General features: G+C 45.1%; 1 protein-coding gene across 5 annotated transcripts; it reads right to left on the reverse strand.

Moving 5' to 3' along the window:
- Positions 1–258: 258 nt before the first annotated feature.
- Positions 259–20746, reverse strand: PRKAA2 (protein kinase AMP-activated catalytic subunit alpha 2). Of its 5 annotated transcripts, XM_075097534.1 has the most exons (10): positions 20563–20744; positions 14192–14333; positions 12076–12169; positions 10565–10709; positions 9602–9689; positions 6524–6748; positions 4644–5148; positions 2756–2882; positions 2240–2513; positions 259–1203 (listed from the first exon to the last, which is right to left on the reverse strand). In XM_075097534.1, the coding sequence occupies exons 1-9, from the start codon at positions 20654–20656 to the stop codon at positions 2275–2277; spliced, it is 1659 nt and encodes a 552-aa protein (XP_074953635.1). In that variant the 5' UTR covers positions 20657–20744; the 3' UTR covers positions 259–1203; positions 2240–2274. The 5 variants fall into 5 exon arrangements, with proteins under 5 accessions (XP_074953635.1, XP_074953634.1, XP_074953636.1 ...); XM_075097533.1 differs by having other exon boundaries at positions 259–2513; XM_075097535.1 differs by having other exon boundaries at positions 259–2513; positions 20588–20661.
- Positions 20747–26061: the final 5315 nt, after the last annotated feature.

Here is a 26061-nt window from a genome sequence, read left to right on the forward strand (position 1 = left end):
TTGCCAGGTATGACCCGTTCACACCACAGCACTAGAGACATGCATCATCAGCTAGCCACCAGGCATAGTACCAAAGCCATCCTCTACCCCAGAGTATTTATTTAATAATAATATAATAAAAAGCTCATTACAAAACCTAGGAGTACTACAAATATTTCCAGTGTTTCTTTTAAAAACAAAATTGTTCTGCTGCGGGGTTTATAATCCAACCACTGCTGTGTTGGATTCAGTGTATGAGAACCTAACAGCAAAACTGACTTATTTTTATTTTAAGCTTTCTTGATTGTGCGGCTTCTGGAAAAATTGGAGCTGTAAAGTCACGTTAGTGGCAATCCAAGTATAATCTGTAACAAAAGTAAGGCAATTTTTTGTTTTTTTTTTTAAAAAAAAGGGGACTTCAAGCTGAAAATGTCCACTTAACTGCCAGTAGATGGCAAAAATATCCTGTATTTGTCTTCGTTACCTAAAATGATTAGTACAAAAGGCTTAATGTGTAATTTTCTCCCTTGCTTCTCGTAGAAACTTGCAGAAAGTATAAATTAAAGTGCAACTGTACAAAAAAACCTAGCAAAAAACCTCAATGGGTCTTAAGAAGCTATCAAAAAGATGGAGTGAATTTTTTTAAAGTCGAATGACCGCATACCTGGGACCAGTAACATTGCTCAAGTTCTCCTTTGCTTTGTTTCTTAAAATAAAACAAAACAACAAAAAAAAAGCACCCAGGATTTTTTGGCAAAGTTTTCATACAGTGTTTGTTCCTTGACTGATTAGACTATTACGTTCCTTCGCAGTCAAGTAAACTGATTAAATACCAGAGTGAAGCCAAGCAGATACCAGTGCTGCCCATTAGATTAAGCCTACGTAATCAAAAATAATAATTCTTTTAAACAAAGAAGTCACACATGCATTAGAGTTTACCCTTGAATAACAAGAATTTAACCTTAAAAATCCCTGTAGTTTGTCTTAAAAAATAAAATCCTATCCTTCAGATAGCCAGTAGTAAAGAAACAGTAAAACTCTGAATTCAGATATCCCTGCCTTATCAGCGGAGTGGTGAAGGTCACAGTCCGGTGAGCAGCAGCAGGACGGGAGAGCCCTTCGGCATGGAAAGTGAGTCTCCAGCGGCATGAAGCTGCGAGCAGGGAAGGCAGGGAAGGCAGATTTGGCAGTGATTTTAGGGTGCTGACAACAGGCAAAGGCTTCCTATGGGGAAGGTGAGAGGTAAATGCTTTGGAGCTGTGCAATGCTGCTGGCTCTCACCTGGCAGTGACGTTCTCTGCCCTTGGGCGATGTGCGGGTGAAGTGCCAGGTTTTCGGGTGGCTCATCAACATCCTGCCCTCCCTCGGTGGCTCATCTGAATCCTGCTTGGGATTCGGCCCCTGGAGCTGGCAGTGAGGCAGGGGAGGGTGAGTGGGTTGGAGAGGGGTGATGATTAAGGGCTGGAAAAAAGGCAAGCAGCCTTCACTTTTGAACATGGTGAGCAGGTCAGTGCCATCTGGGGCTCCCAGGAGGAGGAAATAAAGCATCTTATGGGACACTCCTCTGCAAAGACTTGCCACACGGAGGCTTCCCCATGGCATGTTTGCAACAGGACCTTTGCACATCCCATGTTCCCATCCCATCTTTAGCAGGGGAAAGAAACCAGAGGGGAGGGATGGCATATTGCACTAGTGCAGAAGCATCTAAGCAACTGCTAGTTTTAGGAGGAAAGCGTTACCAGAGGCTGGCAGCCCCACCGGTACCTGGGTGCAAACAATGCAGAACTACTTCATTACCCCTCCGTCCCGCTTCACATACCTCCTGGTTGACCCCTCTGGCCTGGCTCAGCCCATCCTGCCCCTGCCCTGTGCAGCAAAGGGGGTACAACATCAACCTCACTGCACGCTACCTACATTTCAGAAAGCTTGCCCATGGCTCCATTAACGCAGGATGAACCCAGGGGGAGACGTTTTCCAAAAAATCAGTGATACATCTGCTACTTTACAGCCATGCCAACATTTCCTTTTTGGTTCACTAGGAAAAAAGGGTATTGGATATATTTCACCACGGTATAACAAGTGAAATAAAGTTATTCTTAACTTCTTCAGTGCCTTGTTAGAGGGGAGTATGTTTTGGGTCTGGAATTAGCTCTGTGTTGCAGGCTATAGAGTGGTGAGGGGCGGAGGAAGAGGAGGAGGAGGAACAAAGCAGAAGAAACAAGGGACGGACAAGTTAGATGGGATCCTCTCAGTGCAATACCATATGCGGAGGGACCGGTGCCTTGGCACTGCCCATCAGCGAGCCAGGGCCATGATCAGGCTGGCGCACATCTCAAAGAAGTCCATGGTGTGGCTCCCCAGGCGCGGCGTCACCAAGGGGATGCTGCCAACGAAGGAGCCACTCAGAGAGCCCATCAGCGACTGGCACTCAGTGGCCGCAGCGGCATCGATGCTCAGCCTTGGCCGGTGCAAGCCGGCAGCAGAGCAGGAGCGCTGTGGCGTGGACGAGCCGGACCTCTGCTCCATCACGTCATCTTGAGTACATATTTTTAATTAAAAAAAAAAAAAAAAGTGGCATTAGTTTGGAATCTGCACTGCATGTTTGGTAAGGAATGAGTAAGAGTATCAATCAAAATCAATCAAAAGGTCTTCCGCTGAATTGAAACAGCTGCAAACGCATTTTGAAATGCAAAGAATGATTTAAAAATTATTTTTAAACTTCCAAACTTACCATTTTATGTGCTTTACATCTCATTTTGCACAATTTCCCGCTTACCATCGATGCTTTTGAAGTCCAAGAGATAGCTGCGGTTGTCAACCTGGTAGAGCTGCAGGCTCATCTTCACGTAATTGCCTGTCACTGGGTTCTTGCGGCGCACTCTGAGATGGTAGGAGTTTACCACCTGCAACGGGAAAGTTGCTTTCAGGAATAAGATTCAAGGTAGCAAGAAAAACATTTCTTTCTTATTTTTTCCTAAATACTAGCAAGGCATATTCTGAGAAAAACACTGTTTCTACAAAGAACAATGCCTATAAAATTAAGCAAAGGGCTTCGTATCCTATTTCCTCGTATCTTTAAAAATACTTCTTAGGGCTCTGATTCACCAGGTACTGGCAGACGAAGCTGCTGTGACTTGTCTGCCAGGCATCAAACTGACGTTTGCTCCTCTCCCCAGCAGCAATGGCCACATGAGCCAAAAAGTCCATGCGTGGACCCGCGTACAAAGAGCATGCACATGAAACCAGGGCAGGCTAGGCAGCTTGGGAGAGTAACCTCTCCCAACAGCACAGCTAAATTTAGTGTTCGTGAATCAGCCTTGAACTGTGTATTTTCTCTTGCTGCTTCCCACCCCACAATCTGCTGCATCTCATTTACAATGAGATCTTTTCTCTGTGTTATATTTACGAAGCAATTGCATGGATAGGAAAGCTATTTTGATGAAGAGTCACATCTCAAGTTATTCTTAGGGTGGGAAAGACTATTATGAAATCTCCGCATACAAAATAAGCTCTACCGCCTACATGAAGACATTGGGCTGACTTAGTTTGTGAAGCTGTACCAGAAATACATGATGTTTCTTCCCTCTTTGTAAAACCATGCAGCTAACAAATGTCTGGCTGGTGTAGGCATAGGCACCTGCAGACAGTCCATCTCCTCGCTGGTGCAGCGAAATCAGGTTTCTGGGCGCCACTTGGCTTTAAATACATAATATTGCCAAAAATAAAGAGGAGGTAGGAGACTTTGAAGAAGCAGCACAGTGACGTTCACGCTATACAACCCTTGGGACCTGGAACAAGGAGGGTATCTCCTCTGGTGATGAAGATCTGGGATGAAATTCTCTTTACCTTACTCCCAATACTCGCATGATGCTGCTGTGAAAGGCCATGAGTCAGGAGAGCTCATGTCAGCAACTGCACCAAGATTTAGGGAATCAGGCACAGTAGAAAATATTAAGGGCTAACTTAGGGATTTATTAATAGGACTTTGAAAAAGATTGTGACTAAACGCTGTGTAGCTCTGAAGAAATACCTGAAGTGAGTACTGTTAACTAAAATATCATCTGGGTTTAAATCAAGCTTCAAGAAGCTGGGCCCTAAACCAGGGAAGCAGTAAGTGTCTGAAAACACATCTGGCCATGTGCACTGCTCCATCTCCATTGAGGAAAATGACACCACATCAATGGTACAAACTCCTGTCCCCAATACCCTTCCACCCCTCACCTGTGCATCTTTTAAGACAATGTATATCGTGCCATTTCAGCACACACAACAGCTAGGACCCAAGCAGAAATAGTAAGAGTTACGTTGCTCAGGAGCACTGAGATGACCTCGCAACGAATTAGCCACTAAAATTAGAAATGTGACTGGCTCCTCTTATCCCTGCAGCTAAGCGAGGTAGAGCCATCTTTCCAGTCAGAGACTTAGAGCATTCAGAAAGAAAACTCTTATTTCACACCATAAATAAACACGCCAGATATTGAACCACAGCTAGCATCTTAATTCAGCATGTTTGTATTAATGAGAAGTAACAGGGATGATCACAAGGTGCGGGCACTTATTTGGAAACAGGTGAGGCTGTAACCATACCAATTAACCTCCCTGAGCAATTCAGCTCATGAGAAAAAGACCCTTGAAAACCACCACGAAGCACCAGCACTCCCTACCTTCCACTCGAAGTCCAGCTGTTTCATAGCACGGTACACCTCGGCCATAATGTCATAGGGTTTGCTCTGGCTGCGGATTCCCAGGTGCCACTTGGCCTTTTTGACTGTCAGGGGTTTTGGCTTTGTTGTGTTGAGGGCATCCAAAGGACATCGTGCTTTGGGGCTGTCTGCTATCAATGGCGGCATCCGCTCAGGGTGCGGCTTCACCCCAGGAGGGATGTGCATGGCGCTGTCATCCATGAAGGAGCCAGTGGGGGGACTGGAGGCCAGGTAGAACTCACTGGCTTGGTTCATGATCCTCCGGTTGTCAATGACGAGGTGGTAAGCCACTGCCAGCTGGTCCTGAGGGTCACCACTGTACAGGCTGTTCATAACCTCTGACTCCGTGCATTCAAACTTTTCACAAACTTCCCGAACCGCATCATCATCGATGACGGTGGCATCATAAGAAGGGTCCTCTGGGAACAGGTAACTGGGCAGCTCCTCCTTAAACCACTCGTGTTCCCTGGGGAAAAGCAGAGAGGAGCCGCCGTGAGCTCTGTGCAAGGCAAGCTGGGGCAACCACTGCCACCAGTCCCTCACTTGGTCTAGCTAAGACTAATCCTCAGTTGCAGACTGGGGAGCTCAACCCAGCCCTGTAAAGTTCCCCCAGTACTGGAACAGCAATGACACTTTGCAAGCATGGCTGCTTGCTCACTTGCCTTTGAAGTAAGACCGTAGCACTTACACGACGCTCATGCTTTTTGCTTACTATGGGTCTGACAGAGATACAGAGCATCAAAGCTATCCAGATACCTGATTCCGCTGATCTACAATTAAGTCAATGATAATGAAGTGGCTCAGTGCCATGGAGATGCTTCTCTATAGGTTCTATGTATCAGCTGCAATCTTGCCACATGTACTGCTGCTGCTCTAACATGTAATTAGATCCTTTAGTCTTAAGGGTTTATGAAATAAAAAAAGCATTTTACTTGGTTTTACTTGAAGGGTAAACTTAAGGCCATCCACTGCAAATGCATTAAAAACATGAGAATTCCTGAAACATTTATTTACTTATATGCTTAGCACACCAGCTAGATGTAATGATTACTATAAATTTCATAAAATGTATGTCAGGCTCCAGTTTTACAAAATGTTTCTAAAATGGCTTAGATTTTGAGAATGTTGAAGTCCTAGTACCAGCCATGAACTTTTAATGATCTCTGCAGCCACAAATATCTGCATAAGAGCCCAATTGTTCCCTTTACCTTGAATTTCCACAGTGATGCATGCAGATAAAAGGTTCATGGGCACTGCGCTCATTGACTAAACAAGAGAACTATGCTGCATTTAAAGATGAACCATTTGCTCACATTTTAAACTATATCCAATACTTACCGATTAAGTTAGTAATTCTTGTGTTTCTCCTCCTTTTTTATTGGATAGACACTAAGTACAATGATTACCCTCTTATTCTGAACTGGTACCCAGAGGGAGGCAGTCTTGAAATAAAGTAATGAAAAAGAGCTGGTGGATATTAAGTTCTTAAGATTATTGCATGATATAGCTGGTTTTGCTAAGCACTATTAAGAGATTTTGAGGCTATTTTATGATGCAGTAAAATAGCATTTTATATATATACATAATATATATAAAATCAACACCCTGTTCATCATTACCCACTGCCAGCCAGCACTACCCACCTCTCCATCAGCACAGAAGGGTACACAAGTGCTCCCTGAATCACCTGGGACAAAAACCAGCTGGATTAGCTGACTACTCCTGTAAACCACCCTGCCCACCTGCCAGCAGGTGACCCCCAGGACAGCCACCATCCTCTGCCACCAGTATGCCAGAGATCCCTGAACACAGCCAGCCCACCCCATCCCACCTGGGCTGACCTGATGTCCTTGATGGTTGCTCGCTTGAGGGGGTCAACCTGCAGCATGTGCATAAGGAGAGTGGCAACAGAGCGGTTGAGGTATTCGGGGATGTAAAACACACCCCCCCGGATCTTCTTGAAGAGGGTGGGGACGTGCTCGTCATCAAAAGGCAGAGTGCCGCAGAGAAGGGCATAGAGTATAACGCCGCAGCTCCAGATGTCCACCTCCGGGCCAGCGTACAGCCTGCACAAAGGCAAGGGCAGGAGTAAGGTGTCACCCTCCATCCTGCTCTCCTTAGTTAGGGCGCAGGTCCCACTGGGTGAGCTGGGGACCCGCTGCCAGCTCTACCGGGGCCACAGCTTCAGCCTACCCCAGGGCTGCTCACGTGATGTCCCCAACCAAACCTGCCTAAGCCAAAATCACTCAGGGGTGAGGGGAAATGACATGGCAGAGCTGGCACTGGCTGCCCACACTCCTCTAGATGGCTGTGTACATCCCTGCCTCCGCCAGACCCTCCAAAAAGCCAAACCCCACATTTCCAAGAGCTCTGTCAGGCTGTTTGCTCCTTTGCCCCAAGGGCTCAGCCAGCAATTTCTGTTCATTCAGCGAAGCAGATTAAAGAGCAGCAGATACTATATCTTTGAGTGTTTATTTTCGGTTTAAGTTTGTGTGCTGGTATGCAAGTGCTCCTGCTTCCGACAAGCTGCTAATGTGCTCCCTGGCATCACCAAATTGGGACACTGCAAATATATGGGTTTTCCTGCTGCTTGCTGGTTTGATTTGCTTATCTCTTTTTGCTACAAGCGATGCTTTCTCAGAGATTTTGGGAGGCAATGCTTACTCTCGGGCTGTAAAATCCTTCCAAAATACAGAGGTTGAAATGGAAACACAGAAGTCTCTGCATGAAATCTCATCATCCTGCACTTGCTCCTCCAGAAAAGCACCACTGCAGACACACCAGTGTACAAAAAGCACCAGTCATGCATGCGGTCATTCTCTGAACACTACAGAAACACCACTTCTGCGTGTGCAAGTGTGAGACTTTCCCTGCTGAAGCCAGGGACGGCAGCAAAGTCTTTTTGGAAATGGGTACAACTAGCTATATGTCCCCTTGGTCCTGACTCCATGCCCAATTCCAACACATAGGAAGCCTGATTTCTTTTGCTTATAACCACATTGCCTGACCAGTTGATTGGACTTTCAAGCCCATATGAGGTACACTTTTACGACTCTGAAACCTGAGCCGCCACGCTCTACTGCTTTTGTGCTCCACCCAGCAAAGGCAGCAGGAGCCCTGAACCAGCTCACCCCTTCCCTGCACACCGCAAGGCATTCATCCTGCTGCAGGAAGAGCAGATCAAGCCTCTCCCCTGCAAATGCAGCTCTCATACACTGCTATAGCTTTCAGAAGAGGGCAGCTTGGCATATAATTCAGAGGTATAAAACTCAGGGATCACTGATGCTGTAAGTGGTACTGATGTGGGACAGCTGCAGCAGTAGCTGGTGAAAAAGTTCAACATGTAGGCTTGGTTTTGTTCTTCTTTCTTTCTTTTCTTGTTAATAAGCTGTATTGCCTATATCCTTTGAACAACCAGGCTCTGCATACTGGCACTGCAGGGACTTGTTAATCTGCCATGTGCCTTGTCCCCTATACCAACTGAAAAAAATGTACTTCTGGCTTTTATTGAAACAGCCATGTAAACAATACTAATATTTTTTTGAATCACAGTAGAGCTTCTGGCTTTGTCCCCTCTTTACTTGCTTTTGCACGTAGAGCCGTAGTCACAACAGGGTTTATGGATGCTGGTCTAATTCATAGGATACTCTGCCAACACTTGCACTGGTGTAAACAGGGATAAAATAATTATAATTACAGCGAAGACACTTTGAACAGAATGTTGTAGCTAAAAGCTATAGTTACAGGCAAAAATACGCTGGATTAGGGAAAGTAATGCTCATGCAAAGGGTCATTCAGAAATATGGGGCAGATAATGCGGAGATGTTCAGTTTGAAGAACCGTACAGAGGACTGAAAATTTGAAAATCTGTATTTGCGATCCTTGTTATGCTATTATAGAAAGAGTTAGGGAAATAAGTCCATTCTAGGTAACTTAGGTTCTTGACAGTAAAATACAGGAAGTAACACTTCTGTATCAACTTGGCAAAATCCAACCTTGCAGAGTGCATTCAACATAGAATGATATAATCACAGAATGGTTTGGGTTGGAAGGGACCTTAAAGATGATCTAGTTCCAACCCCCTGCCATGGGCAGGGTCACCTTCCACTAGACCAGGTTGCTCAAAGCCCCATCCAACCTGGCCTTGAACACTTCCAGGGGTGGGGCAGCCACAACTTCTCTGGGCAACCTGTTCCACTACCTCACCATCCTCATAGTGAATAATTCCTTCCTTATATCTAACCTAAATCTATCCTTTTTCAGTTTAAAGCCATTGCCCCTTGTCCTGTCACTACATGCCATGTGTTGTACAGATGTTGCACGCTGAAAGATGCAACCACGCTGGAGGTTTGTCAATTCAATTCATCAATTAAAAAAAAAGTTACGATGGTTTAACCTACTGTCACAAAAACAACAAGAAAAAAAAACCAAAACAAAAAACTAGCTTAAGGAACCAGAAGACAAGTACTTTTAATACCAGAGTTCAACAGTGTAGGGAAGAGATTAAAGATCTTCCTGATTCTTCCCACATGGTCTTCCTTATTAACTCTGTGTTATATTATATTATAGGTGGGCAGGAGAAAAGGGGATGGCCTGGAAAAGCCTTTCCATCTGAAATCTGAGTATTTGCATCCAAAGAGTAATTTTCACCCTCATTAATTAGCAATATAAACAGTCAACATCTGCTATTAGTAATTCCTCCAAAGTAAACATTTTTAGCAAAACACGGTTTGCTATTACAGCTATTGAGAAATGTAATAACGAAGAAAGCTTTCAGATTTCTGCCAGTAGATTCACCCAAACATAAAATGCAGGCTGGAGGAATTCAGCTGCTTTTACTAGATGGGCAAAGCTGTTTCCAATACCAAGAACAAATTTAAAGACCATGTGCTCACATAGGCTGTGATTAGAAGCCTTACCTTCCAGAGATGACTTCAGGGGCTGCATAATTTGGGGAACCACAGCTGGTGCGTAGAAATTCACCATCTGACATCATGTTGGACAAGCCTAAAACCAAAATGTTTATGACACTTGTGTGTTCGATGTGAAGGTCCAGCCACAGGGGACTCCATGTTGCACAGAGGAGGAGGGGTATAGCAAGTGGAGGGGGAAATTTGGAGGGGAACTGTTGACATAATTTAGATAGACTCCTTTGAGCTGATTTGCTAATAATAATGATAACAATAATAATTGGCAAATTATTATCATCATCACATCCAACCAAGGAATATTCACTCCAGGCTAATTTTGCTTATCTAAGCTGCAAATCCTAGGGTTTTCTTTCTTTAGCACAGAGGAAAAGAAATATAATTCAACCCAGAGCACTTACTTTATATGGGAATTATGTGGGGTTGTGAAATTTGTAAATCTTCAAAAGGATTTATCACTGCTAGAAAGGACTCACCGGGGCTGAGCTGGTAGCCCAGCTATTTCAATGGATTTCAGTTGCTAATGCCACTTAAAGGCTCCTGTTATTGCTCATTTGTAAAATGAAGTGAGGCCAAGAGCACGTGGCCAAACGTATGGAGAACACACATGAAAATAAACCCACGCAGACAGCTCACCCTGGTATTGACTGCACTGAGTCTATCTTAAACATAAATCAACTAAATCTTTCTATTAGGTGATTATACTAAAACACAGCAAAGATTTGCAAATTACTTTGCTGCTCCATTCTTAATGCCAGTACAGAAGCAGCCTACAATAAGTAATCCTTGCTTTTACAAAAAGGCTGGTGTTTATAACTGTGGGCTTTTCAGGTAAAGCAACTGCTAGTGGTTAGGAAAACAGGCTCTGGGTTTTGTAAGGCATGCTACACGGACACGCTCCAGCAAGTGCCTCGGAGCTGGCTGCATTTCTGGAATGCTGCCGGGGTCACATACCAAAATCAGCTATCTTTGCATTCATGTGTGCATCCAGCAGCACGTTCTCTGGTTTCAAGTCTCGGTGGACAACCATGTGTCTGTGGCAGTAATCCACTGCAGAGAGAATCTGCTGGAAAAGGCGTCGAGCTTCTGCCTCTTCAACCTATGGATGCAAGTGAAAATAGTCCTGAAGGTTGGTCTGCGCGCAGAGCTGGCAAGGGAAGGTTTGACTTAGCAAGGAGCCAAAATGTTCCAGGGTGCAGAGAGGGAATCACAGTGAGCTTGTGACCAGAAGCAGCAGATAAAGCAGATTTCCCCCTTTGCATTTTATAATGTGCAAACGATATAGCCCAGAGGTGAAATTAGAAACCTAAATTCAGCTGAGCTATCAAAAACTTATTGGTGGCACCTATGAGGCAATGGCCTGTTGTCCCAATGCGTCCAGTTCTGCTATGCAGCACATGCAGATCAAGGCTGGACAAAGCACTGCAGAGGATGCTGGAAGGAGCAATTCCTCATGGACAGATGGCATTGGGAAAAAATGCTAAAGACGGAATATAGTAATGATTTTAATTAGCTATATAAGCTATAAAGCTGCAGAGCTATATTAGAGAAACTATATTTAAAACAATGAGGAGACTGATTATTTTATTTTTACTGATGACTTCCTAAAGACTCTCTTCATTAAAAATTTAGTTTCTGAATACAAAAGTTTAGAAAGGATCCAAATTAGTCACTGAAAAGGTCCAGATGGGTAAAATGTGCTGGAAATCAGACCTGTACACAGAAAACAAAATGGAGTCAGCTCCATCAACCAGTGCACTGATCTAAACCAACTTATTGTAAATGTATTGATTTTTGTTGTACAGAGAGGAAACATATGATGGGCTGATCTTTCACCTGAAGCCTTATTCTGGATGTCCACTTCATCTCCTTGCCCTGCAGTTGCTCCCAGCCTACGAGGATGTCCACAGGGCAGACACTAGTGATTTTCTTTGTTAGCATCATATCACATTTCATGGGTTCAGCCTACACCTCAGGTGATTTATACCCAGCAGGATTACTGGCATTTGAAAATGTGTTCAGATGAGCTACATCCTTAAAAAGTCTTCAAAAAACCTGATGTGGAGTAAAGAGGGAGGTGAATGACTGGGACTGAGACCACACTGACGGCTCTTCCCCTCGGGTGCCATGCACACATGTAAATCTGCTGCTGAACTGTGGGGGTTTTGACAGGCAACCCATAGCTAAAAATCATAAAAATATGCTAGTTTTCCAAATATTTGCACTATGCAATGTGTTACCTTGGATATTTTGGTTTGCGTATCAAAATACATCAGAGAACGTTGCAAAAAATCACACGCAACTTTTGTGCGAGCCGGGTACGAGACACTCCAGATGGGATTGCTGTGAAGCAACTTCTATTTTGGGCCTTAACCTTAACTGCATTCTCTTTAGCAGCCGTTTTGCTTCTAAACACCATCCTCTTCCCACACAACTGTTTGGGCTGACATGGTACTGGCACTTACACGTCCGTGCTTACAGATGTAATCAAATAATTCACCTCCAGATACATATTCCATGACCATGAAGAAGTCCGTTGGCGTGCTGATGACCTGGTACCTTCAAAAACACAAGCAAATTTAGAAAAAAAAAATTAAGAAGAGGGAAAAGCATTTAAACACATTATTAGTTTCATGTCAGCCCTTAAAATTGCTTTCTACTTCTCAAAAGCCATCTTTTATTTCAAGTCTAATCTTTCACCTGTCTATGAAAGGGTCTCTCTTACAGACCTATGGTTTTTCTTCAAGCTTTTAATTAATCCTCTGAAATCTCTGCCAGACAATCCCACCTCATTTAGAACTGTCCTGACTTTCAAATTTCCATTTTGGCTAAGATCTGCAACAGGAGCTATAGAAATGAAGGCTTTTTTTAGCTGGTGGCAGGGAGGGGATATATTTGGTTTCCGTCATATCAAAGATAAAGGAGATAAAGAAGAACTCCAGACACTAGAGGGAGCTTCTTTTGGAAAGGTATAGAAACAAAGATGAGCACCCCAAAAGATCACAGCTATTTTTCAAATATTAAATCCCTCTATATTCTGGAATGGAGGGAGAAAAAAAGAGTATCACCCTTGACTTGCAAATTTATTCTCCATTTTCGTTCAGAATGATCCCTGAGCACTGCAAAGGCATTTCAGTGTCCCAGCTAGCACAAACTGCCTGCGATCAGCTGAGGTCAATGCAGCTACAGGAATTCATAGCACCACCAGCTGAGATGCCCCTCTGTTTATTTCAGATACGTTGTTGCTCTTGCCTTTTTACAGCTGAATTACTGAAAGTTGTAATTTGTAACAAAGAGATTTCAAACAATTTTCAGAGATCAGCAAGTGAACCGGTGATAGTCCCATAAAAATCAATAGGATTTTTCTGAAGTGCTTTGGACCCAAACATCTAAGCTATTGTTCATCGCCCCACTATTTCTTTTATATATATGTAAAAAGCTATTGAAAGAGGAGGTTTATGTACCATGGTCTCCTCCTCACCTCCTTCATTATCATTGTATTTCATGATTGCAGTATGTACCATAGAACACAGATACTATTAAACTGGGTTTAATTTTTAGGCTGTAATAGTTTGACAAATGTGTGAACAGGACTTAACTTGCAGGATGCTGGATGCACAGCTGGGGACTCTTGCTGGCTTTTTTGTGAAATAATACCAATCTGTTCTCCAATAAATCCATGGAACTGTGAAGTTACTCTAAAGTCAACAGTTGCTGCATGGTTAGTTATTTAACTGTAGAGAGAATTTGTTTTCCCTTGCCTCTAAGTCCCAGGTATTTGCTATATCTCATGCCAGTTTTAAGGCTGACCTAAATGTCAACTTATCCTTGCAGTTACCATTCAACAGCTTTCTTTTATAGAAATGCCAAAGATATTATCGAGTGCCTCATTAATGTGGACTGGCTGCACAAACTGGGGATTGAGAAGGAATCCCAGAGGCTGGAGTGCAGGTGCTGATTTACAACTTAAATTCAGGTTCATCAGAGTGGCAACTTTGAAAACTTATGTCGGAATAATAAATTTAAAAAAAAAAATGTTCCTTTAAGCTCTGGATAATCAGGCCATTAAAACATAAATCCTATTGACTTCAGGCCAAGGCTTCACTCTGCGAGCCTGATCGTGCTGCGATTCCTCAGGCACAATTCTCAGCAGCTTCAAGTCTGGAGATACCAAGCCAAAAAACAGTCATCACAAAAACTCCTACTAGCACCCCAATGCAGGAAAGCCCAGACCCTCCCTATGCACCTTTATAACGGCCTCTGCATAGAAGAGAGGACAGACAGACTGAACAGGTTTAGCTGTGCAAAACGTGATGCAGGGACATCAGTCTGTTGGCTGTTACAATAACCCAGGCTCCCAGTGCCATCATTTTGCAAAGTGTCAGCTGTGCCCCCCTGTAAGTCAGTGGGAGACTCTCCAAAAGCAGTATTTGGCTCTAACATGCAAACACTTGACTACACACCTAATATTTTCTACTACATGGCTTCTACCAAGCCATCTCCTGAAACCTTTTCCACTGTGTATGTGAAGTCTTTGCAGACAGAGGGGTAAGCTGAACACATGGCAGAAAGGGTACTTACAGTTTGATAATATGAGGGTGCCGGAAGAGTTTAAGGTTTTGAATTTCTCGTTTGATCTTCCCAACCACATCCAGGCTGCGTATTTTCTGTCTGTTGAGTATTTTTACTGCTACTTTGTGCCCTGTCAGCTGGTGTTCGCCAACTGTTAGAAAGAGAGCATTGCAAAGTCACTGAACAGTGTAGCAACATTCATAGAAGCAATTTAGGACACTGTGGTTTACAAGCAAAAGCAACTCTTGAAGGGAAAAAAAACCCAAAAGATGGGGGAGAGGAATATTTAAAAGTTGTTTTTTGTCTCTTCGCTTTCTTATTTTCCCAGTGGAGCCATGGAAGACGGAAGAGAGGGAATTTATCTGCGAAAAACACTCAAGTAAATAAAACAGAGTGAATTACTGGAGGAGGTCATACCCAAAGATAATTTCCAAGGATTTATAGCACGTAAAAGCTAGGATCAATCAGAAACAGATATATTTAAATGGCAGAGGAGAATCTCCACTGTAACTCACTGTTTGACTAAATCCCTAATAAACCCAGTCTTAAAACTAGACCATCACACTTCTTTTAAAAAAATGATATAGGGATTTTCCCTGCCCAAAATAGGACTGCAGGATTTGCATTACTAAAATTAATTTCTATTTATACTTTCTCAAGCATGCTTCTTGGTTTGAAGACAAGCTGCAGGAACACTGCCTTACTGCAAGAGAAAATTCTGGTTTTACAGAAGATACAAACTTCAATACGGGGTTTTATAATATGCACTTGGTGCATCGAGATGCTGATACTTATCTCCTGTGTACAGTGACAAACAGTAACCACAGACTGGGAATAGCACCACTGCCACTGGTGAAACTGCACTAACTTAACAATAATGTGAAACAAATTCAGCATATTCAGCATTTGATCCATTTGATATCAATAAACGCACTATACAAAAAAAGAAGCTCTGTGGAAGCAAGAATTATATTGAAGTTAGCAGCAAAAATTTCTTGAAAACTGTCAGTTGGATGTTTATATCTTAAAGGCTTCTCTGGCCATGAGCTACCCCTTCTCACTATTTTCTAATGTGGTATTAAAAATGGTTTTCTAAAGACTGCACAGAAAACCTGCTTACAGTAAATATTTATGCTCTCTAATTATGAACGTTACCCTTCCAGTAATAACATAGAGCACAAGGAGTTAATGATTATGAGCAAACCTTGTTATTACATTATTAGACTCTGTAATTTCAGAGGCTTTAATGAGCTGATCAGAGGCAAACAGCATAAGCAGATGGCACGAGAAGGACAGGGCAGCAGCACCGGCACTGCTCGGGGCACGCGAGGTCACTATTATTAGCACCCAGATAAGACCTGCCAGAGATTCTTTCCTCAATAAGAGCATCCTAAAAATAAAACACTTAAATGATCTTGAAAATTAAAGCACCACTTTGCATGTCCATTTTATTCCTCACAAAAACTACTAGATGAAATGAAAATAAACTAAGCTTTGCAGTATATTTAGGGATTAGCTGAGTGCTGGAGGAGGCAGATAATTCCTCTTGTGTGGTGCAAGGAGAGCGCTGTAAATAGCCCGAGGAGGCATTTTCCCTACCGCATCCTTGCGGAGAGGAGAACAGGACAGCATTGGGCCTGCCCCATGCTGGGGTGGCTTTGCTGGAGCAGGACTCTGCAAAGAGCACATGTGCAAGGGTTGCAAAAGCATGGTCAAGCTTTACTGGGGCTTGCAAGGGGGCCAGGGTACAGCCTCTTCAGTCACTGCAAGAAATTCTCCCCAGGTTGTGCCAATGGTAGTCTTACAAAGGGCACTGATCTCTCTTTGCTAAGGTTGTTGTGGAATATGCATGGCATGTGTTACGCCGAGGAGGCTGACGAAGGAGTGACAGAGGAGTGTAAGATGACTTCAGCGGACATGTTTGAGGTCAAGTCTTTTACCAGCAGCATTTCACTTGGTCATCTACAGCACTGCAATACCTCTGCTCTCTCTTTCCTGGGAGCTATGAAAGCTGCCCTTGATTCATTCAGCTCCATTAAAGAATTATAACGCACTAAGCCATCAGTTGGGAAACTGGGGAACAGCAAAGTGGTTTATCACTGAACTAGGAAGAAAACCCTGATTTCTGCCATCCTTTGTTCCAAGACAAACCCTTTCTGGCCTTACCCCAGTATATGCTTTGAAAAATGTTTATTATACATTTGGGAAAAAAAAATAGCCATGCCTGGAATGAATAATTATTGTTTTTCATATCATTGCCAAATAGTTCATCTCCTTTCCATCCATGACAAACAATGTGTAACTCTGTGAAGGTCTGCTAGCTCAAACACATTAATAATTAAAAATAAACAGTCTATTTTGTAATCCATCTTTTGCTTACAGTAAGCATTAGATACAGAGATATTATTGTTTCAGTCCCCAGTGGCTTGTTAAGCCTACTCGAACGCCTTGAGAGATAGAGACAAAGAGAGAACATAATTTGCTATGTGGTGGGAGCCTTTTAAGCCTTTCAAGTCTCTCCGGCTGCAGCTTGTAGATGCAGGACTTTTGACTTGGGACAGTAAGGGCATCCTTCCCTCTGCTCACAAAGTCGCTGCCTCTGACCCCACGTGCTGGAGCACATTGATGGGATGATCCAGCCCAGGGATGAGGAGCAGTGGCAGGTCCCATGCCTCCCACTGGTATGGAAGGGGATGCTGGTGCAGCTCATCTCTGATGGGTTGGTCCTCTCCTCACCCTAAGGATGGGCAACTGTGGTCTCAGGCCATGGTGGGGAATCCTTCCCTCTCACTACCTCCCCAGATTAAAAGCCCAGGAGGAGGAGAGAGGACTGAGTGGCAGTAGCAGAAAGGGCATTTGAGTATATGTCTTGTCCTTCAGTGTCAAGTACTCAGGCAAGCTCCACCACAGCTTAAAACCAGTAGCCAGGGCTCTGCTGGGGTGAGCAGGGGATATGGATTTGACACTGACATGAAGAGCAGTACTGCACAAAAAAAAAACCCCTGCCATAAGGGTTAGGCAGTAATGCTGACCCTAAACTCCAAAAAATGACACCTAACAGGACACGGTGTGAGCGTCCTTAGCTGCCACCCCATCTGCTTGCGCATGTGACTGCCTGGGCACAACACTTCAGTGTCAGATACTATTAAGGGACGAAGTGAAGAGATACAATAGAATTAGTTTCTGAAAGAGGACCCTTCTAATTTAGATATTTTTATAAGAGAAAAAATGAGGAATAGTGTTTATCGTACCATAAGCTGAGATAATCATTAAAACCCCTTGACAGCATGTATTTTACAGCAGGTACCAATGAAGCGTACCTCTGGGTGTATGTTTGATGCAGGTCAGGTAGCACAAGCAGTTAACATTTTTGCAAGTGTTTCAGGGGAATGTAAATTTTAGAGAGGGGAGAAAAAACTCTTTTCCTATCAGCTGTGCTGGCCCTTATCTTAGTTAAGAATGAAATCCACTCAAAGCATGTATTTAGCAATGCTGTATTAATTCTGCCCCAGATCCATTTGCTCATATGTTATATCATCCCTTCTTTCCTTTTCGTTCATCTGTTCAGTCTCCTCTAGTTTATCTTCCCTCTAATGCAAGGTTTGTCCTTCACCAGCAATGGTACAGTGCCTAGGAAAATGGGATCTGACCCCGACTTTAGCCCATGGAGGTGCCATCATAACCAACATACACATAACCCAAGCACTGCCGGTCCTTGAGGGACCACAAATTGATCACCTTGGTGGCCAACAAGTGTTGGGTTAGAAACCACCAAGTGGCCACCGGGGATGTTGTGTGTGGCACCACATGGAAAAATATTTGTGTTACTTTGCTGGATTTTGATTTAAGCTCTCCAGGCTGCAACCACCATGAACCTCGTTGTGTGAGGGCTGTGGTCGCGAGAGAGCTCTTCGGGGACCCTCAGGGTGGGATGTGCCCAGGACAAACACAGCAGCAATTCATCTCATCTGTTCTTACCAACCACCTGCAGAGGAGATGCCGCCTCCTTCCTTCATTGCTTCACTAAACTCAAAATCCAAGATCATGTCCACAGTTCTATTTCCTGCAAATTAATCTTATCTTTGGCCTGGAGGATAGGGAACATAACTGTCACCAGCTCTCCCTGTATGTTGCAAAATCCTGTGTAGTAACGTTGACCCTTGGCATAAGACCTCCTACCCATCCACCACATTCACATCCACCACGTTAACTCCTGCCACCTTCCTCTCTCGTAAAAAAATGCTGCATTTTAATCACCATTTCCAGCTGGAATTTCAGTGTTATCAACAAAATCCTGCTCTCATCTGCCAACCTATTTGCTTCCCTCCCATGCCTTGTAAAGCCTTTCTATAAAACAAGATCAAGGAACTGAATGGGTTTAAAACTAACCATCTCTTGCAGCATTTAGCTAGTTTTCAGGTGGATCAGTTCACCGATGACTCAGGAAATGCTGAGGCATAATGAACATCCCAACAGGGTGGCAGAGACTTCTGTCATATCTCTGGTTTCTGATGGCTCGAAGTGACTGTTCAGCTCCAGCCACAAATCCAAGCTCTGGTTAGTACGCCATCATCCCTCCCTTCCATTGCCATTTATTTCCTTAATAATTATAATCCTTAAAATTTGTAATTTATTATTTCTTTGAGGAGTAAGGCAGGGAAAAGTGCCTCTTACAAAGTCTTGTGCAAGGCAGAGTTTGAAGAAAACACATCAGCAAAAAGAAATGTCATCAATAGCACTGGCTGCCTTAGTGAAAAAGCAATTCTTTTACACAACATATACAAAGCTTGGACCAATCAGGCCAAAATCTCTTCACTTTTCTCATGTTTCTTGCTAAACAGGGTGAATACCGGCTTTTCTATTTGATTAGAATACTATAATTCTTTCTAAACAGAAGATCTAGTTTCTTCAATTCAGTTTCCAATCTCAAGTCCAAATTTCACCTGTCATTTGTAGGCAAAATATTAAGGAAAAAAAATACATAAAGGGTACTACTTGCCCATAAAGGATTTTGAGCTAGGAAATCTCTTTTATGTTATTTTAAATGTTCATTTGGAAACTGTCAGTTTTTACCAAAGTCAGGTCATATGTGGAGTGGGGGGTGTTTGTGCTAGCTACTCCTAAAAGGTAGTTAAGGAAAAAAAGGCTATTGCTGGCAGGCTTAATTTGGTCCACAAGAAAAAATTGCCTTTGGAGTACTTTTTGAGGTCTGCTGGTATATGTGAGTGATTTAAATGGTCCTTACTGTTAGAAATATTTATTCCGATAATTCTTCAGTCAGTAAATTTGTGGTTTGGGATTAAACACAGCAATATATTTTTAGGGGCCTGATTAATGGTCACAGGTGGATTTAGCTCCAGTGGTTGCGGTGGTTTCTTTTCCTTGCTGTCAATTTTGGCGTATTTTAAAACTCCAGTTGCTGAGTGCGGGCACATCACCCCTATCAACCAGCCACCGCGCTGTGGGTAACCTCCCGGCAGGGCAGGGGGACACCGAGCAGGGCAGCTGCTCTGCTGGCTGGAGCTAAACCCATTTCCAACCACGAATCACAGCTATCCATTTTGCCTAGACAATAAATTTTGTGGGTTTGTTTTGGCTGTGTTTTTTTTTTTTTAATATATTGATTCAAAAATAAAACTTGCGTGTAAAGGCAGATTTCACAGGAAAAAAGAAATAAAAATCTTTGCAAATCTTACAGCCAGGTAAAGCAAAGCTGGTGCCTTGAAAACGCGAGTTGACTGCTCTGGCATGAATGACAGAGGAATCCCTGCGTACGGCTTGACCCGACCCCTCCCTCCCTGCCCGCGGCAGGTCTCGGCCCCGCGGGAGCCGCTGCCCGGAGGCTGCCCGGAGGCTGCCCTGCTCCCAGTGTCACGGGCAGCGGGGCAGCAGCAGAAGCCCCTTTTGCTCCCGGTTCCCCAAGCTGGGAAGCACTTGCCATCCCTTTGGATAGGAAGGGGCAGCGGGGACCACAGCCTCGGCACCGGGCGGGGGTGGGGGAAGGATGCCCAGTTTGCTGCCCAGCCTTCCCGCCGCCTTCCTCCTAGTTCGGGAGGAAAGTTTTGGTGGGTCCTGCTCGGAGCACCGGCGTCGGGGGCTGTAGCAGGCGACGGCAGCAGCCGCCCTGCTACCGAAGGGCGAGGTCTGCATCTCCCACCAGCTGCCGCGACCCGCCTCGTCCCGTTGCCCCCCTCCCCACGCCGAGAAGGGGGCGCCTCCCACCCCGTGCCCCCCGGGGATGCTGCGCGGCCGCAGCGCGGCGGCGGGAAGCCGCCGAGCGGAGGCGATGTGCGGCGCGGAGGCCCGCGTTAGCGGGGAGGCAGCGGCGGGGGGCGCAGCCCGGCGAGCGCGGCCCCCTCCCCGCGGCCGCGGTACTCAGCTCTTGACTTTGCCGAAGGTGCCGACCCCCAGCGTGTCTCCCAGCACGTAGTGGCCGATCTTCACCCGCCCGTCGTGCTTCTGCTTCTCGGCCATGTTCGCCCCCCGCCGCCGGACCACAATGCACAGGGCCGGCCCGGCTCGGCGGGCGGGAGCGGCGGCGGCGGCGGCGGCGGCGGGGCGTGCGCGGCGGGGAGCGCCGGGCCGGGCGCGCGGGAGGCGGCTCGCGCGGCCGCGGGGGCGGGGAGGGGCGCGCCCGCCGCGGGTGCCGGGGGGGGGGGTGAGGGGGGTGGGGGGGGGATCTGCTAGGGGTGCACCTGCCTGGGGGTGACACCCCTCTGGGGCGGTATCTGCCTGGGAGTGACACCCTCCGCGGGGCGTGCCTTGCTTCTGGTGCACCCTGTGGGGTTTGAACACCTTGAGGTGCACCTGCCGGGGAGCGACACCCTCCTTGGGTGACGCTGTCCTCGGGGAATGCCCTCCCTGCCATGCATCTGCTGGGGAGTGACACCATCCTTGGGCTGCACCCACCTGATGGGGACACTGGGGTGCACCCTCCTTATGGCACACCTGGCTTGGGATGGCATCTGTTAGAGGGTGCATCTGTCAGCTGGTGGCACCCCCCTTGGAGTGACACTTGCTGGGGGAAGCTGGGTACAGCTGCCTGAGTGACACTCTCCTTGGGACGCACCCTGCCTGCAGTACACCTTACTTGGGTTGAAGCCTCCTTATAGTGCACACTCTTTGGGGTGCACCTGCTTGGAGGTGGTACCTTCCTTAGAGAGCAGTTGCCTGATAGTGACATCTTCCTTGGAGTGACACACACCTGAGAGTGACACTGTCCTTAGGGTGCACCTTCCTTGGGTTGATCCCTTCTTTTGGTAACACTTTGCTTGGGGGTGGCACCAGCCAGGGAAGTTGCATTAGGTCTGTAGAGCACATATCCATAAGAGGGATGTGCTGTGGGGTGGGAAGCATGGCCCCCTACACACCCCACGAGGTCCAGCTGAAGCCTGGGCTGAGAGGTGAGGTGGAAGTGATTGGTGGTAATGAAATAACACGGGGAGGTGGGGGGTCATGTTGGAGTGGTCGGGTGGTGGGTTGGAGGGGGAGAAAGGAAGTGTCATGGAGAAGGGTCGTTGTGAGGCAGACAGTGGATGTCAGGACTTGCCTGGTTGGGTGCCAGGCTCTAGGTCCTGAATGCTGAGGAAGGGAGGTGGCACTCATGGATGTCTCCTTGCTGCCCTTCACCCTGAATGGGAGGGTGGGAGAAGTGGAGACCCAGTGTATGTTAGTAAGTTCACATGTGTGGCTGGGAAGGGCTGAATTTGGGGTGATGGTGGCACTGCCCGCTGCTAGCAGCTGCTGGGCAGTGCTTTGGTGGGTGATGGTGGATGAGCACTTCTCCCTTGGTAAAGCAGCTACAGGAGCCTTCCTGTGGATCAGTGGCTGGGTAATACGAAGGACCAAAACAGATGCACGGGGAGGGAAACATCGATACATCAGCAGTCAGTACAGCCAGCTGAAACTGTGTCCGTATCTTGGCTGTGTCATCAGCTGCTGTTTCTCATGAGCTAGCAACTCATCCTAACAATAGCATTTTCCATTCCTTAGCATTTCAGCCTTGGGACAGCCTGTAGTCTGGTATGGTGATGTTGTCTATTAAGTAATAACACAGCTGCTCTAGGCGGGCTGCTTCTTGCTGGAACTTCTCATTAGAAATGTACTTTGGGGGAAAGAAAACCCTATCCTGAAGGAAATGCCCATTTAGTGATCCCAACTCTTTTCTGTGATGAAGATTTCTCTTTTTACTCATCAAAAAGACAACTGCAACCCAAAAAAAAAGAAAGCCCTTGCCTCGCTGCACAGTAACTGAGGCTGGCAAGCAGCTGATGGGGGTGTCTTTGCTATAAGGTGAAGGTTTCCCTGCTTTGCAGCGCCGTAGCCTCACTTGCCTCTTGCCTGGGTAATGGGACCCCTGTGAATGCTGTCCTGGGACCTCTATATCTCCAGACCAGAGCTCAGGCAGAGCAGGAGCTGCTCCTCAGCTCAAAGAACTGTGCTAGAGGAAAGGGTTTGTTGTTCATATAGAGGCTCAGGTGTCTTTCAAGCAGACACATGATGGACAATTTCAGCTGAAAGCCCAAAAAGTTTCCTAAGGGAAGTAGGATGTTCTCCCTCATCTCCTAAATGGGATGTAAACTGTGTCTGGACCATGTGAATGGTTCACATTAAAAAAACCATGCATGTTCATCCCAAGCAAGTAGCATAGTTGAACACTGAAATTGGTCTAGTGTATTTGAAAAGTAGTTCTACCATGTTTTAGTAGTGTTAATTCTGATCTCTGTTTCTTACTCAGACAACAAGATGTAGCAGAAGGCAGTCACAAATGCAATCCACACACTGAAGTAGTAAAGAGCTATTTGGGAAGGTGTGTAAACAAAGGATACCTGATAAAATAATGACCAGACTATGCAACTGTACTATCATAAATAATAAAATGACAACTTAATTTAACAAATGCATTAATATAAATAACTAAAATAATAAGTTCAGAGTAGAAACAAGAAGGTTGCTGTAATACAAAACCATATGTAGTATAATGAAACCTTATCTGTTCAATCAGAACAATAAATGTACATGAAGGCATAAAAGAAACAGTAGTTACAAATAATGTTGTTATTGTCTTATCTAAAGTTTACTGTCTCCTGGAAAGCTTGAGAAAACTCTGTCTTCTTCAGGCAGCTGCAAAATTGTCAGTCCATGCAAGCCTTTACCTTGCAAGCTCTCAGCAGCTCTCTTCTGTCTTTGTACACACGAGCATGTGGGGCTTGTTTGATCTCTGCTTCCAGTCTTGGCAAGCCCTGACTCTGCCTGCAAGAAGCACCACAACAAATAGGTGAGATCTTGAATGTTTTTTTTTTAATGGTTAAACTAATACGTTTAACAGGAGCTGCTGTATGTAGATGTGCTATTTTGCCATCTTGCTTGTTCCTAGAAGTTGTAACTAAATCTCAGAGCAAACTGATGCATCACGAGTGTTTCTGCAGCCTGTTGTGCACCCAGAAGCTGTTTACTAGAAATACTGAATTAATATTAATTGGGTTTTTAATTTACAGAATATATTTTTGAGGCTTAAGGCTTACAGGAGACTATAGAAAGCCCTTTGCCCTTTGCCTGGCAGAAAGCGTGTCACCAGGTGGGTGAGCACCTTCCACCTGCATCAGGGTCAGTGACAGGTGAGAGCAGTTGTTCTGCAGAGCCTTCTGTGCTCCTGCAAAGCAGTGTTGGGGCTCGGGCTTGAGGGAATTTGCTTAATTTTCCCTCTGGCTCTTAAATAAATGCATGTGTGCACACTTTTATATGTATGTGTATCTGTATCTCTCATTTGCACACAGTGGCAAAAGGAGCTGTGCTTATAGGCAGGGGGGTTTTGAGTAAAACGCTGGGTGGGGAGGTGTTGCTAGGAGATGGAGACTCCAGTGTCTGACAAAGTGGCGTTTTTATTTTTGGTGTAGATCACACAAAATGGTATTCGACTGTGAAGCAGGATAGAAATCTCTTCCCTCTGCTTACGTTCATCTCTGAATGATCCATCTGTGCCTAGTAGTATTGCAGCTTATTTAAAATGGAAATCAAATGTAGCCTGGTGCCGTTCAGCCCAGCTAGAGGCTGTGTGGTTCGCAGTCTCTGGGCTTTCTTTTTTTCCCCTTTTCTTCCACACCCACACCACCACCACCACACCCACCCCTCCTTGAGAAATCCTTTGCTTGAGCAGCGGGATATTATGTCTCTGTTTAGGGAAGGGCATCCTCACGTGTCTTTGGTTCCTTTGTGGCTAGTTGTCTCTGCTTTTTCAGACACTGTGTGTTAGCAATCGGTTTTTTTTTGGGTTGAGCTTATTAAATACATCCCGCCGGGGCTCGTTCTTTATTGCTTTTCTGCTTGTGCCCCTTATTGCACCCAGTGCCAGCCAGGAGTCAGATCCTCCCCCTCCAAGCGCCTCAGCCCTCCCTGCTGCCAGGGACTATGTGATGGCATGGGGAAAGCTGCCATGGGGTGCCTTAGCTTGGTACACTCAGCTCTCCCTGGTATGCTACCAGGGCTGGCTTTACAGTAGATACTAGGTCTGAATGCTAAAACATTGAGGGATTTTTGCACCCTTTTTAGGGTGCTGGAGTCCTGAGCAGAAACACGGGAGCCCCTTGCAGCTTTCACAGAGGCTCATGCCATGCACTCACATTTTGCTGATGTTCCTCAATATGCGAGGGGCTTTTTTGGTAATGCAGGGCTGAACAGCAGGATGCTGAAGGGTTGGGGGGGCACCCAGGCAAACCTGGGTGCTGCCTGTTGCAGTGCTGGCTTTGGTCACCATCATGAACTTGCAGAAGCGCTCATAGCTGAACACCTTGAGCTGCATCTGACCTGTCAAAGGATTTCAGCTCAGCATCCTGAACCTCTTGGCCCTTTTGGGAAGAGGTTAGGATGCTGTATATATTCCAGTTCAGTGTGACCAAAACAGACCAGGAACGCTGTGCATCTGGTTATAGAAAAGCTCAGGTTCTGGGGCATGCCATCTAACCCTTGTAAGTGCTCTAAATCTGTGGATTTTCAGAGGATTTCCTTTCCCAGTCTGTTTTTTGAGGAAATAGTTAATGGGATAACATAGCAGTGGGTAAACTGTGGCATGTGATATGGGTTTTTTTGAATGTTAGAGAAACTAAATGCATCAGAGGCTTATGTACATTAGATTTGTAACCAAGCAGTTCCCATTTATATTATGTAACTGGTGTTATTTATCAAACCCCATGTACTGGCCAAGAGCAGATGTTGAATGGCCATGCTTCGGTATTGGAAATTAATTTTTTGGGGGGTTAGTTATTCAAAAACAATCTTCTGATTAGCTCATTGTAATATAATGTAACATGCAATATAGAAGTAGTATTCAAGAAATGTAGTGCTTATGGGTCCAAAGTCTTTTATATACTCTTTTTGGTATTGAGTGAAAATCTGGACTGTATTGCAACATATGATGCTCTGGTGGGAATGTGTGCTGAAAATCCTCCCTGAGTCAGAGTGGGAAAGGAGTGTGATATTTCTTACACTGAAAATAAAACACATTAAGCAGGCAACATGATAAACATTAATTTAGTACAGAGGCTGCGGAAGAGAGACTGCTTGCATATGCAAGCACTGGGTGCGTACACACTGTAACCAGCAGCTAGAGAAGGACACACTTTCTCAATGTTTTCCTCCTTCTACATGAGAATGAGACATCTGTATAAGGTGTTTTTTTTTTTTAAGGGCACAAAGGAGTAACTAAAGCCCTTATCCCATTAGAAGTTAATAGTAATGAATTTCTGTTATTTTTTTAAATGCTCTGTGATCAGGGTGCTGTTTTATTTGGGATTTTTAGGGATCATTTTTAAAGCAAATATGTACACTAGTCCTTTTTCTGCAATCATGGAATCAATCTTTTAAGCTTTATCCACAAATCTGAA

The sequence above is a fragment of the Phalacrocorax aristotelis genome, chromosome 6, assembly GCF_949628215.1.
Source record: "Phalacrocorax aristotelis chromosome 6, bGulAri2.1, whole genome shotgun sequence".
Classification (NCBI taxonomy): Eukaryota; Metazoa; Chordata; class Aves; order Suliformes; family Phalacrocoracidae; genus Phalacrocorax; species Phalacrocorax aristotelis.